We start from the raw sequence: 15,655 nt of genomic DNA, 5'->3' as shown, positions 1-15,655 counted from the left end.
GCTGCTCCCGAGGCCGGCGCTGCTCCCAGGCCACCGCACCGCCTAATGGTTACTAAACCCTTCCTTCAGAGTTTTTCTCATTTACCTCCAGAAACCTGATTACATCCTTTTCACTCAATTTCCTTGCAATTAGGTTAATATTCTCTTTCTCCCCAATCAGTTCTATCAAACTACTGGCACAGAGAATTCAAACCAGGAGCCTGGAGACCATCTAGCCTAGAATTTCACCAGCTAATTGTGAATTTCCTGCCCCTGTCTCCAAATATATTTTACCAAAGTCAGCGTCATTTTATGACCTTACACCATGCACGGCACCATGACAGCACCTAAAGGACCCTCAACATGCTGTTGAAGGTTCACACCGGTTCTCATTACAAAGCGAACTGAGAGACCATCTACCATTGGAAGGCCCTGTAGGAATGTCAACAAAAAGGGACCTCTTTTAGAACTGAATGACTGTTGAAGGCCCTTGGGGCTGAATTTCCATTGGTTAGTATAGATGTTGCCTTCACCAGTCCTGTCACTTGTCTGTGTCCTGTTACTAGGAGCGGACATAGGGGTTACTGAAATACAATGTCTCATTGTTCCATTTCATTTCCATTTCAGTGAACAAGGGAAGGAGGGCCCATGGATGAGGGCCAGAGTCTCTCCAGGTTTCTCTATTTGACAGCTGGGGTCCTGATCAGACAGCTGCTGAGGACTGTTGTGGTCTTTGGATGTTGGAGTCACCACATCCTCCTTAAGAAATTGCCTTGTTTGTCAATTCCTGATTTACTCAGATTTGGCTTGGTTAGGATTAATGAATGATTACTTCAGCCCCTTTCTGTCAATTTTCTCCTGAAACTTCTACTGAAACTTCTCCAGACGCATTCCTCACTCTCCATGATGATTTTTAAAACATGTAGCTTCTATGTCATTTAAACATAGTAGGATCCTGTGGCAACACTGGATTCACATATAAAGTCTGTCTCATCACAGTTGTTTCATCTTTATTATGTCTTGCTTGCAAAGTAGCTTATATTGCCTTTTTAAATTAAAAGACTTTTGGATTGGCCTATAATTCACTAGCAATTTCAAATGTAGATTAAAGTGGATAATTTTTAATAATCATTGACATATGATTATGTTTAATGTACTGCACATATTTATAATTACAACAGAATTAAATGAAACCTACTTCTTCACAGGGTTTCATTCTAATATTCATTAATGGAAAGTACTGAAATAAAATGTTTTGACCCTAGAATGATTGGATATGGAAAACCAAGTGTGAAGGGACCAACTTACACTGCTTATACAACCTTTTAAAGATCATTCTTACTTGTCATAGAAAGTGAAAAAATAAATCAGTGACTTTTATCAATGCAATGTGGCAGTCACTTTAATTTTAATGTTCCCTTCTCCATTCAGGGAACGTACAAATTAACCATATTATGTGTATATTATTAGTGGGAATAGGAACATTTCTCTGATAATGGAGTTCACATTTCTCTTGCTTTCACAGTAACAAACGACTGGTGGCCTTAGTGCCCATGCCCAGTGACCCTCCATTCAATACCCGAAGAGCCTACACCAGTGAGGATGAAGCCTGGAAGTCGTATTTGGAGAATCCCCTGACAGCGGCCACCAAGGCCATGATGAGCATTAACGGGGACGAGGACAGCGCGGCTGCCCTGGGCCTGCTGTATGACTACTACAAGGTACGTGAGCAGTTCCACTCCCTCCTCTTCCTGCTCCTGGCCTCCCCTTGGTGGTGGGAAGAGGGCACAGATTCTTCTTCTCAGGCCAGAGAACTGACAGCATTTACAAACTTCCTGGGAATTCAGTATCCTCCTGTTCCCATTGCTTCTCTTTTTTCCCACTGATGAAGCATAACTTCGCCACCCACCCAGAGGAAGTTTTCATTTGGGATAATTATTTCTGTGTTCTCAGCTTGCATGCATACATATCACCTACTTATAATTCCTTCTTTATGTCATATTTGCAAATACTTTCTTGCCGCTGTTTTTACTTTATGATTATTATTTTTAGTGAATAAAGAATATTGCATTATGAAAAAAGAATATGACATTGTGTAGCTTACCATAATTTAGTCATTCTCAGTTATCGAGCGTTTAGGTTGCTTTTAGATCTCTGTTTTAAAAGAAACATTCAGGGTTTCTAGACATTTCAGTTTTATAAGGAATTCCAATGAATGCTTTTGGGGTAGAGTTTTGCAGCAATTCCAAAACCCAATTTTGTTACAACCCTACCTGTCTGCGTTTATTTTGATGAGTACTAAATATTTATTTTGAACAATGCTTAAAATAAAATGAATGTAATTTAGTTATATTACAAAAATACCTGCCATGCAGTACCTTCAAAATAGGAGTAGTTCAGGAAATCAAGCGACAAACAATGGTCCATCTCAACTACGGCTATATCTGGTATGACTTGTTCCCTTAGAACCAGGGAAATATAAAAAATCAACAAGTATTTACTGAATGAGGAGATTTATTGCTCGCTGGTTGAGGCTGGGAATCGGTACTAAGGTGAGAATGGCAGTGTTTATTTTGCTAGTTGGACACAGTGAACTATTTTAGAATAAGGATTAAATCCTTACCTCTCTCATCCCCATGATTAGAATATCACCCCAGAGGAACAATTTTCCTTGTAGTAAGCTTCAGTTCCTGTTTCCTGTTTCCTTCCTGCTTCTTACTTCCTGTTTCCTTCCAGCAGTCTCTACTTTTTCAAGTTGTGTTGTTCCCTGTATCTCTCCTAAACCAATGTTCATGCTTTCAGAAGACCTCCCGCTACCACCAACTCTGACACTTCCTCCAGGCCTACTCTTCTGCCAGAGTTCCTTATAATCACTCTTTTTTTTCCCATCTTCTTTCTATTTTCCTCATTAAAATACCAAGGATGGCTCCCTCTGTGGGGAGATGAATGAAAGCCATGCTAAGTTAGCCTTACCTAAGATGAAAAACAAGATATGAGTAATTGACAGGTCAGCCCATCCAGGGTACATAAAATGAGGTATTATTAACTCAAATAAACTTATCTTTTATTGTCATAAAGTTCAGGAGAAATATATGAAGGACATTCCACTGGTACCCTGGCCAGTCTATGCTGACTTTTTCCCCTTACCAAGAGTGGAATTAGCAGATTTTGACAGTCCTCTTGTGAAGGTGAAAAACTCCCGATGTGGCTCCCGGCATAGCAAGAAGGGACTGTAACTTTGGAAGACTTGGGCTCTAGATGAAAGGGTGTTTTAGAGCCTAAACTATGTTTCACGTAAGAAGGACAGTTTCCTCCAGTGAACAAGTAGGTAGCGGCTGAAAAAAATGAGCCCCCAAAACAAAGATGGTTTCATGGTAGGCTTTCTCTCTCCTTTTTTTTGTTTGTGATTCTTTTATATTTTTAACCCTTTTTTGACTGAGGAGCTCATTTGAAAAATACAAGGATGAATTCTACATGTTTTGGAGTGAAAAATTTCAAAATTTATTGAAGATGGTACAGAACTATAAAACTTATCAAATTAGACTCCTGGGCCATTTCTTGAGGGTTCAGCTTTATTAGAGTTTTGTGTTAATACATAATGTTCAGAAGCGGTCATATCCTTAGAAATAAATCACAAAGCAATTTTATGATAAAAAAAAATAGTGAAAACTTGAGAGTTTTATCAATTTTTAGCATCTAGTAACACATCATTAAAGTGACCCAGATTTAATCACTTTGGTCATTACAACTTCTTTTATAACTATATTAAAATAATATGTTAATTAACAGTTTCATAAAACTTGGTGGATATATATTAAGACATATTTTGAAGAAATATATTGTTCTATTCTTAAAATAGATTTTATTTCATTGCTGAGAAATGGATATAATTCAATATATTATCTGTATTAGATGTCAATTCTTTTGTATTAATAAAGACATACGTCAGAACAAAAATAATTAGTAATTTATGAAAGCAATGAATTTATTTCCCATAGGTTCAGAGAATAATTAAGTATTGGTAAATATGGTGCTGGATTGCCTTTCCTCTTGTATGTTTTTAATAGTCAAATGAATTGAAATATTCCTTCCTGTAAATATTTTGAGATGTAGAGTAGGGAGTTTACATAAAACTCAATTTGTAACCAAGTTTATAACTCTTTCTGTTGACTTAATATTTTCCAGGATTAATTTATTCATTTAGGATGTAAAATATCTAAATAAAATGTTTTCTAAGACTGTGGATTAGTAAATTACACGGCTTCTTTTATCTCATATAAGCTTTACTATAATTATACTGGAAACATTTTAAACATTAAAGAATTAGTCTTCTTTCCAAAAACTTTGCATCCAAATGATTATTTTCAGGCCTTAGTCGACCCTTGGTTATTCACAGCGTATATATGCTGGTGTTAAAGTTAAAACAAAGTTAAATCTACTTTGAGGATAAACCTTTCTGTAGTAAAGTAAAATGTTAATGAAAAGAGGTTCTATTTTACGAGAGTAAATTTTGGGAAGTCGTTTTATTGTAACAATTACTGCCACATTATTATTTAAATTCTATAGACTTTTTATACCTCTTTGGAATGCTAGTTGATTATTTTTGTACCATGCATCATTTTTTTTATTCCTAAGGTTGGAGTATATTGCTCCTCAGGAATAGAAGTGGGCTTTGTCATAGAAAAGCGTGTATGACACACAGCACGCACTCAAGAAATGCTGGTCCCTGTCCTTGGAAGCTGGCAAAGGCATATCTTGGTATAATACTTTATACATTTCAAAGTCTTTTCACCTGCAATTTAAACTGTCACCACAGGATCATTGCAGGGAAGCCCATCCTGTTTTATATTTTATAGTTCAGGTAACTAAGTCAGATTTACTCAAGGTCTCAAGTAGGTCCTGTACATTTCCTAACATCTGTTCCATTACACTGTAGTAGTCTGTTCAGGCAGCCACAAAAGATTATCACAGGTTAGATGGCTTAAACAACAGAAATGTATTTTCTCACAGTTCTGGAGGCTGAAAGTCTATGATTAGGGTGCTGGTAGGGTTGGTTTCTGGTGAGACTTCTCTTCCTTCCTCCTCTGCAGTTGGCCGTCTTCTTGCTGTGTCTTCACATGGCCTTTTCTCTCTGTGCATTTACTCCTGGTGTCTTCCTCTTATAAGAGCATTGGTCTTACCGAATTAGGGGCCCCCCCTTATGGCCTCATTTAAACCTTAATTACCTCCTTAGAGTCCCCGTCTTCAAATACAGTCACATTGGAGGTTAGGGCTTTAACATGAACTTTAGGGTCACACAGTTCAGTCCATTATACTGTCTACCATTGTTTTGAACCCATTTGAAAATGGGTTCAAATTTTAAAAATATACATTTGAAGCTACTTAGATTATATCTATTATAAAAATAGCCAAATTGCTAGAATCTTTCATAATTTAGGGGCTCAAATACTAGCTCAGTTTTCTATCCAGTTCAAGCTACTTGTCAATAGCAGCTCTAAAGTCAAGAGTGAGCTTTTGATGAATTTTAGATGTGACAGAAGAACATGACAGATTCCATTAGTTAGTTATTTTTAAAATAACTAACTTATGCATTTATCTCACTTTATTTTCTCCTGATGGAGCCGGTGGTTCACAATCATCTGATTCTAGCTCTAGTGAAAACATGCTTTCCTGGCCAGTTGATTTCCATCCGTTCTGTTGATCTGGTACTGCTGGAAACCAGTTTTTTAGTTTGTTTGTTTGTCCACCCATAAGGCCATCCATTTATCCATCTGGCCAACCAGCTAGCCAACCATCTATCCATCCTTCCATTCTACAGAAATTCACTAATCAGCTGTGACCTTCTAGCAGTGGTAGTAGATATTACGGAGGTGAATTTGATATCCAAAGACAGATGGGACCCAGTTTAACACCTCAGAGAGATCACAGTCCAGGGCAGGCGTAGTTCTATAAAGCTACAACCACAGCGTGTGGCAGTTAGTGCAGTAACAGGGACGTGCTCCGTGAGCAGTGAGAGAAGAGTGGCACCTCCTTAAAGAGTTCAGGTTTTCTAGAGGAAGCAACGCGTGCTCTACTGGGGAACAGAGGAGGGTTTGTCAGGTGGACAGATGAAGAGAGAGCATTTCAGGCAAAGGGAACAAGAGATGAGAAAACATGGTTGCTCTCAGTGGAATCCAGGTAATCGGTCTTGCTGAGCTGAAGGGGATGGGCAGTGAAGATTGATCAGGAAGGCAGTGGATCCCTCTGGAAGAGGCCAGGTGGGCTGGGCTTTATTTTCTCAAAAAGGTGTCCAGGGCTAGGTGCATGGCCTTTCTTTTTGCTGGATGAATGCATGAATAAGTGAGTTAATAAATATTCATAAGCTGTTGAAATTTTTCAAAATAGCTTTTCATTTTAAGTTTACATGAAAATGCAGGAAAGCTTAAAGAAGAAAATGAAATATCCTGTAATTCTTCTATCGTATTATTTGGCATCATTTCCTCTGAGATTGAAGGATCTTGAATATAGGCCTGGTAGATTAGAGAAATGATTTACACATATTACAGCAGGAGCAGCAGCAGCAGCAGCAGAGCGAGGTGGGTTATGGGCAGAGAATCCAGTGAGCAGTCAATCGGGATAGTCCAGTTGAAAAATGATGACAACCTGCAGTAAGCATGGTGGTGGGGTTTTTCTGGATCGGCATTTGTCAGATTGTCACTAAGTCAGCCACCAAAATAAACACTAGAGACAAAGCATTATGTTCAGGAAATCATCAAGTATTTGTTTGAGTAAAAGCTAGCAACTGATTGTGTGTGTCTATGAGTTGGCAGGGGAACCCCATCACTCGGATCAAGATATCCGAGAAAATCCCCAGGTTCACCAAGGTGGGGAGTACAGGAGAAAGGCTTTGGGGAGAGAGAGATGTGTGTGTGGAATTTGGTGTGCTTGTAGAATGTCCAGGATAGATGGTGATGTGGGTCTAGACTGGAGAGGAGCCCGAGTTCAGAGGTCTCAGTTTCTCTGTGGAGGACAGTCTTTGGCAGACCAAAGGTAAACATGGTTCTGAGTTTCCCAGGTAGGAGTGGGCCCAAAGGTTAGTATGGCCTCAGTTGCATGGCTCCCAGCGTGGGGGGTGGAGCGGAATGCTCAGCGCTCTCCTCCATGCGCCTTGGCAACGGTGGCATTTGCTTCCCGCCTTTTTGGGGGTTGCTAACATGTTTTAGTATTGGGAATCCCTATTTCCTCTGTTTCTTGGGTTCTGTCTTTTCCAGGACATTTTGACTGATCGATTCATTGTTTCAACAAGTATTTAATGAGGGCCTGCTACATTCCAGGCACTCGGGACATAACCATGCACGAGGCGGACATTCATGGAAATTATAGTCTAACTTTGGATATGCATTTAGATGAGACTTGAAGCATGCTCGTGAATTAGCTCAGAGAAAGCATAGGTGGGGAGTGGGGTGGGGTGTGTTCCAGGCAGATGGGACTTCGTGTGCTGGCTCTGTCTGAGAATGAGCATTGCACGGCCAGACAGGCAGTGTGTCTGTATGCATGGTAGTGATGAGGGCCACCCAAGTTGAGGTGAAAGACTTTTTGGTGGCCATGTTCCTGAGAATAATGGGAAGCAGTGATGAACGAGAACCAGGCTTGCATTTTTAAGGTCTCTCTGAATCTTCTTAATGAATCTAGAATGGATTTGTAAGGACGAAGTGAAAGAGAGACCATTAGGAGGCTGATGTAGCAGTCCAGGAAGAGATTTTGGAGGCTGAACCAGGAAACAGGCATCTGGAGGGAAGTAGATGAATTTGAGTCACATGGGATTTAATATAATATCCTTAAGTCTCATTCATATTATAGCATGTATCAGAATTTCAGTTTTAAGGCTGAGTAGTATTCTAATGTATATATATACTACATTTTGTTTATTCGTTAATCTGTAGATGGACATTTGGGTTGTTTTCACCTTTTGGCTATTGTGAATAATGCTACTGTGACCATAGGTGTGCTGGGTATTGAAATTTTGTGTTTATCTGTCATCTTCAGTAGATGATAGGAGCTATGTTATATCCACTTCATTTCTGTCTAACACTGAGCAATGCCCGGTACATTGCAGACCCTCAACATTGACATGTGAATGAACTTACAATGAATTTATCTTATTTTTATTTAACAAATACTTATAAAGTACCAAAGACTCTAAACATTTTTTAAAAATTAACTCATTTAATTTTACTAAAAACCCTGTAAGATATAAAACTCTACCATTAAGCCTGTTTTACAGATGAGGAAAGCGAGGCAGAGTGTAGATAGTAGCAGAGCTGGAGATTCGAACCCAGACAGTTCAGTCTGGGTCTCGCCTCTTAGCCACCCTATTATGTTGCCTCCCTTGTCCAGCTGACTGGGCTTGCATAGATAGTCAGGTGAGTGGAAACCATGAGAATTGCTAGGGGAATTCAGAGAAGGGGTGCTTCTCATTAGTGCTCTTTTATGTCAAAATTGTGAAGACTGAGTTTTGAGTACAAAGGAGTTTGGCTAGAAGGAAAAACAAAACCAAAAACCCAAAACTATCCAACCAACCAAAGAAATCCAAACCTCCTCTTCCCATGTTTGCAAACTGCAAAGATTGTTTGCAGAGATATGCAAACAATCTGAGCTGCAGTGGGGTGATTAGATGACAGTTAGAAACATAGCTGGTTGGCGGGGGGGGGTGCCCCTTAAGTGTACTTATTCGATAATCTTTGAGGCAACGTGTTGGCATCGTGGTTGTGAAGACAATAATAAAGGTGTATTAGAAGAAAAATTGTGGAAGCAAGTCCCAGAGCTATGTAGGGAGTGTAGGTAAAGGGTGGTCCAAGAATATCAGACGTCGTCCCTCAGTGGACAGTGCAGCCCCATGCCCAGTTCGCTCCGCTTCATGTCGGCACCCGAGGTCCCTCATCAGAGTAGAGGGTCAGTCCCTGTTCCTTAACAGGATGCCTGTTGTAACTCCAAGATGTTTTCTGTCTGCTCAGAGCACAGAGGTTCAGATTCGCCCTCCGTTTATTGTGTTTCTTTCCTCCATCAACTCCCAAAGTGGGGAGGGCTCAGCAGTAGCTCAGGTCCAGGGAGAGTTGGCCCGTGTCAGCAATGCACAGCAGAATCATGACTGTGGTAGCCCTCCGTTTATCATCACCCCTTTGTGTCTGGCCCGCTGCCATTGCCACGTACTTAAACTTTAACCATCTCCTGGCTATGGCAAATCTGCTACTTCTCCTGAAGAGCATTGCATTCTGGTTTCTTTGCTTATGCTGGTGTCTGGCTCTGCACGTGGTCGTGGTTGCACCTATGTAAGTCTGACTGGTGGTTGCTGATGTTTTCAGGTTCCTCGAGACAAGAGGCTGCTGTCTGTAAGCAAAGCAAGTGACAGCCAAGAAGACCAGGACAAAAGGTACAGTGTTATGTAAAGCTCCCAAAATAACTATTGTTCTATGTTTTTGTTTTTTTTTTTTTAAACAACAGTATTAAACGCTAATTTTTGTTTCTGAGAAGAGATGAGATCAAGAAGCATAGTCTCCTTTTTCTGTCTTTTGGAGTCTGGACCGAAACTGGATGCCTCGGTAGGGAGAGCAAATTGCATTTTTTGGTTGTGCATCCTTTGGATGCACAGGCTCTAGATATACTAACCCCTTCCAAGGAGGCGGGAAATTCCCAGAGTTAGAGGTGATATGCCAGCAAGATAGTCCACTGCTAGGGTGAACTTTTCTGTAGGTGTGATCAAGCCCTTGAGGGGATGAGACACTTGCAGCTTGCTTTCGATGAGGGGAGAGGAACGAGGCAGGGCTGTTTCTTGGCCCAGGCAGGCAGCGCTGGGTAGCAGCAGACTGTCAGGGTATGGGCAGGAAAGATGTTGGGACATCATTATGTAGCACCCCTTTCCTGCGGTCCTAAATAAGAATCAATTGAAAAACAAAACACAGGCAGACAGATTGAAATTAAAAAGGAAAAAAGAAACTGTTTTATTTCTGATGAAGCTAGTTAGAGAATGTGATTTTAAATCTACAATTTCTAACATTTCATTCCTGCCTTAGATATGCTTACTCATCTAGTCCCAGACAGGGCTTCAGGTCTCTTTGATGGGACAGACCTCTCGTGGCACGGCAGGGGTGTCTGGAGTGTCTCCTCTCTTTGGACAAGATGATTCAAATAGAAAGGAACTCAACCACCTTGCTCTGCTACTTCTCCCCAACGAGCCAATCAAATGCATCTCTTCCCCTGCAGAGGGATGTAGGTACTGCAGTGTTTTTCTATTGAAGGCTTTTTTCCAAATTGAAATATGAAGCCAAGAGAAGTGAAACCCCCTGTTAGCACATACATCAGAATCTTACCTGGCCTCGATAGGAACTGCTTGTGACATTATGATCTCATTAAATGACTAGAAGTGGGGGTCACCCCACCAACCAGCAGCCCCGATCTGTGTGCATTACCTCTAAGGTAGACCCCAGCAGAAGACAAAGGCCGCCCGCTTCTGATTTGCAGCTCCACAGGGATCTTCTGATGCTCCCTGCTGCTCTGGGGCCCTGGGTCCTAGTTGGTAGTAGTGATGACAGGGAGAAAGAGGCTGATGCTCTTCGGGTCCTGTAACTTTTCTTTCATCTAGCCAGTAAGTATTAAGCTGAGCATATGCTGTCTGCCGAGTCCTATATCAGCAATCATTAAGGGATCAAGGAAAAACAAGTCTAAGATGTGTACTCTGTCTGGGTCATAACAGACAGAATAGGCCATGTTCTCTTAAAGTATCTTTTAGAATACCATTAACAAGTGATAGCCACTCCTTGTATTTTAATGCTTATTTTTGTGATTTCAATAGAGCACTTTTAAAAAAGCCGGCCATGAGGTATAGACAAAACCATCTTGTACAGACTGATTATGACTTAGTAGACTGGCCGCATGTGGTTTGGAAGGATATCATTTGCTCTGCAGTGCATTCGTGAATTAAGGTGCCATGAGCTAACATGGTATCATTATAACTGTTTGCATACAGAAGCTGCTGCTTTGAGAAATAGAATCTTAACGACATAATCCAGATTTTTTTTTAAAAGTATATTTAATGCTTCATTCTTAGCATTGCATTTTTTTCTCATATTAAATATTTGATTTAATTTTAAATTTTATTGCAGGTGAGTCAGTATCTCACAATTCTTATTTGTTCTAATCATCCATTTTTTTGGACGTCTTTCTCTGGCATCAGCTTCTAAAGCCAATGCTGTTTTGCAGAGGGATATTACACATTATAGGATGGTGCTGAGTCTGTTATTTCCTTGTCGTATGATAATAAGAAATCGAAAAGATTTATACCACTTTATAGTTTGCTTTTTTATTCGTTTATAAGAACACTCCACATTTTTTACTTGTGTTTCTTGTTTAGATTTCAGAAATTTTGCATGAAGTAAAAAATTAAGAAATTTGTGCTAAAGTAGACCCTAACTATAGAGGAATCGATTAACTTTGAATATTGTGGCCAAGCCAGTAAGAGCATGCTTGTGCAAAGCCCAGACGAGTGGAAACTGGGTAATTGCTTTGGTAGCTAATCGATGGAGACCAACCTTTCTACACCCAACTTGTAGGACATTATCTACAAGTAGCAATGGTTAATCTTCCACTAAAAGGTCTGGGATAAAATGAGCTTCAGAAATTCTGGGTTACAGTTAAGCAGGTGAAGGAACACCTGGGGGGCCTCTACCCTGTTCAGGATGTTTGCGACCCACCAGGGTGGTCTTGTTAGGCAATTGCTTTTTGTTGTTATTTTGTTTTAATACTGATGTTATCATGGACTCCTTTCTTTGAGGAACATTTATTAACATTCCATGCAATGTTCTAAATAATGGGGTTTAGGAAATGCCGATATGAATGGGTGGTCTGGGTTTTTGCATCCTCCAGCTAACTGGATTCAGATTAAACATAATTTCTAAATTTTCACTGTGTCTTATATTCAGATTTACTGATTGATTTGGCCATGAAAGCAGGTTATTATTTAAAACCAGAATGTTTGTAGATTTGCGATTTTATTTTTTAAAGGATAATTTTCTAGAGTAATTTCTACAGGTCTGTGACAGTCTCAAAGAAGTTTAGATATTTTTCTGTTGGCTTTTTTCACGTGGAGCCATTGTTTCCTCAAGCTTCGCTTTGAAGTTTTATCTGAAAAAAATCAAAGCCAAAATACCAAGTCCTGCTTGAGAGATAGGCTAGCTCAGAGGCTAATGGACTTCCTTTATAGAGAGGAGGCTGGAGAGCTCAATTCTTGGAAGAACCAATTTTATTAGAATATTTTCTTTCCATGAGAGATGCCAGTAAGCCCTAGAAAGAAGATGCTAGTTTAAAAAAAGCAGACATTGGAGACAGGGCTCCATGCAGAACATGTATTTTCCTCTCTGTATCAATCAGAATAATCCATAAATAACTGAGAGGTAGCCCCAAATTTGACTGACCACAGGGACTTTGCTAGTAAAATCATTTTGCTATCAACAGTAATCTTCCATTAACAAGGCTCTCTTTGCTTTTGCTCACTCCCAGAATTCTTTAGTATAAATGAAAATATTTCATCCTAGCCTGGCAAGAACTAATTTTCTAAATCGTCATTTTTCTCTTTGTACCAGCTGGGAGGTCTGAGATCTGAGAGGTGTTGTTTTGCAAAAGCCCAGTTACACCACTTCTTCAAACCCTGAAAGTAATTCAATGCTAAAGATATCAATAAGCTCATATTAGTTCTTAATTTAGTGAAAATATTTTACTGATAAATTCTCATCGTCTTCTTTTTCCTACGACTTCTAGATTTTGAGTTCCGCCCACAGGAAGGTGAAAAGTACCCTTCCTACCCCTGTTGAAATATCATGTTAGTTTCCCTCCCGTGTTTTTAAAAAAGCTATTTTAAAACATTTTCTTTTGAGAATTTTCAAACACATACCGAAGTAAAGATGATAGTATAGTGAACCCCCGAATACCCATCCCATCCTCCGGGTTCATCAGCGATAAGTTTTTGTACATCTGCTTAATCTGTACTTTTTCTCTCTTTCCTAACCGCCCCCCCCTTTTTTAAATTGCAGTGGTATTTAAAATAAGCCCCTGACCTCATGTCATTTTATCTCTACTTGTGATTTGTATCTCTAAAAAAAGGGACATTTTATTACATAATCAAAATACTTATCACACCTAACTCATTAATATACTTCGTTAATATCGCGTAAGCCCTAGTCCATATTCAATTGCCTCAAAAATCCCACTGCTTCATAAATGCCTCTTTGGTTTATTGAGATCGGAATCCAAACAAGATCTACTCATCACGTTTGATCGTTATGTCTTTTAAAATTCTTTTAATCCAGAACAAGTCTCCCACCCTTTTTCCTTTTTTCATGCCTGTGACTTACTGAAGAAACAGGTCAGTAAGACATGTTACATTCTGGTTTGTCTGATTGCTTCTTTTTGATGTTGTCTAAGTCCTTCTTCCAGCTCCCTCACTTCCTGAGAGCTGGAAGGTAGATGTGAAGGCTTGCTTAGATTTAAGGTCCTTTTTTATTTTTATTTTTATTTTTGTAATAGTGCTTTAGAGATGGGCTGATTGCATGATAAATTGAGGAACACATGTGTAGTCGTCCTATTTCTAGAGATGCAAAGATCCATTGCATCCCATTATAAAGTTCACCATCAATCTTTCCTTTAATGGTGTTCACATCCGTTGATTATTGCCAGCATCAGTTATTCTGTTAAGAATTGCAAAACGGTAACTTTTCTAATTCTATCATGTTGTGGGGTGGATTTAAACTCACAGGAACTGTCTCGGCACCAGTGAAGCCCAGAGTAATTTGAGCGGAGGAGAAAACCGCGTGCAGGTCCTAAAGACTGTTCCAGTGAACCTTTCCCTAAATCAAGACCACCTGGAGAATTCCAAACGGGAACACTATGGCACGAACATCCCCGAGAGCCCTGCCATCGTCCCCGTGTCCGGAATCACGGTGGTGAAAGCTGAGGATTTCACACCGGTCTTCATGGGCCCACCCGTGCACTATCCCCGGGGAGACGGCGAGGAGCAGCGTGTGGTTATCTTTGAACAGACTCAGTACGGTGTGCCCTCCATGGCCAGCCACAGCACCTACCTCAAGGATGACCAGCGCAGCACCCCGGACAGCACTTACAGCGAGGGCTTCAAAGATGGAACCACAGAGGTGAGTCCCTGGCTCTTTCACCAGTAGCTGGAACCTAAACTCAGAATCCCTAGAGAGTTTTTTCCCCCTCTATTTGTTTTTTAAGTGGGATGAATGAATTAAACCGTGAGTTTAGGGTTATTTTTTAAAAATGTGTTTGTCCATATCTTTCGTTATAAACAGGTTTTAATAAACCATTGGTCTAGGTATATGGAGGAATTTTTCTATTTTTTTTTTTGACTCTTAGATGACAGATTCCTTTGTTTTAGTTTTAGTTTTAAAATGAAATATTTATGTTTGTGAGGAAACTTCTACTTTGTAAAGTTTTTACCTTGACCTCTTCTATTTTGTAACCTCCAATGGTAGCTAAAGATGTTGCCTGCTCATTCTTTTTTAAAACAATATAACTCTTTACAACTTTGTCTGAAGAAAGAAGTTGTATTTTCAATGATTGACTGTGTATATACGTACTTTGTACTTTATAGAAACAACATATTCTTCACATGTGCCCTCAGAATTTACAGAAACAATGATCTCTGATTGCTTTGTTTTAAAATCACATGTTTGTTTTAAAATCACATGTTTTAGGTGCACAGTTTGAAATTATTGGTATTGTGTAACCAACATGGGAATCAATAAAAAGTCCTATCATCCTAAAAATTTCCTTGAACCCCCTTGCTCTTGGAAGCACAAATCTGCCTTCTGTCTGTATAGTTTTGCTTTTTCTAAAATTTCATACAAATGGGATAATAGAATATATAGTCTTCTATGTTGTCGTCTTTCACTTATAATATTTTTGAGATTCATCTGTGTTGTTGCTTGTATTAATAGTTTTTTTTTTAATTGCTAAATAGTATTCCACGGTAGGCATATATCACAAATTGTGATTTATAACATCAATTGCTGATATATTGTGGATCATCTCTCTGATTTTTGATGCAGAATATATAATGCATTTTTTAAAAATCAGGTCATCTTCTCCAACATTTAGGTACAATGCCTCTGCATTTGAGATGATGATCATTGACTTCCCATTTTTTCAGTTTACCTGCACTAAGAAAAGACAGTGGCTGAAGGGGAAAACGTGTGGTTTGTAATTTCCTAAAGAAGAGTGAGTGTGGTGGGAGTGTGCTAAATACTTGCGGCCTGCCGTTCATTTAGTTGCCATTGGGACAAAATGCAGTTATCTGAGGTTGAGAATAAATCCTTAAATAATAATATTTAAAAATACTAAACATTTGAGGATCACTTACTATGTGCTGGGCATCATTCTAAGTGACATATACTCATATAATGCTCACAAAAACCCAATGAGGTAGGTACTGTTATAGTCATTTCCATTTTCCAAATGAGGAAACTAAGGCACAGAGAGCATCACTGTGCCCATGGTCATACTGTGGTGAGTGGGAGAGATAGGTAGGGCTCATCACAAGCCCTCTCCTCCAGGATCAATGCCCTTAACCATTGTCTCTCGCTCTCAGAGAAACTGTGCGGGACCTTCTAATCTCATTAGTTCCATT

The 15,655-nt window shown here is 39.5% G+C and overlaps 1 protein-coding gene across 1 annotated transcript in view; it reads left to right on the top strand.

Moving 5' to 3' along the window:
• The window catches only part of GRHL2 (grainyhead like transcription factor 2), a 120,658-nt gene that overhangs the window by 11,829 nt on the left and 93,174 nt on the right, over positions 1 to 15,655 (top strand). Inside the window, exons 4-6 of the mRNA XM_006916641.1 lie at positions 1,505 to 1,700; positions 9,321 to 9,388; positions 13,763 to 14,156. Coding sequence (XP_006916703.1) covers positions 1,533 to 1,700; positions 9,321 to 9,388; positions 13,763 to 14,156 — 630 coding nt within the window. The 5' untranslated portion in view covers positions 1,505 to 1,532. The remainder of the gene's footprint in view (positions 1 to 1,504; positions 1,701 to 9,320; positions 9,389 to 13,762; positions 14,157 to 15,655) is intronic.

This window comes from Pteropus alecto, unplaced genomic scaffold (assembly GCF_000325575.1).
Source record: "Pteropus alecto unplaced genomic scaffold, ASM32557v1 scaffold164, whole genome shotgun sequence".
NCBI classification, from domain to species: Eukaryota; Metazoa; Chordata; class Mammalia; order Chiroptera; family Pteropodidae; genus Pteropus; species Pteropus alecto.
This window is presented reverse-complemented; position numbering and strand designations above follow the sequence as displayed.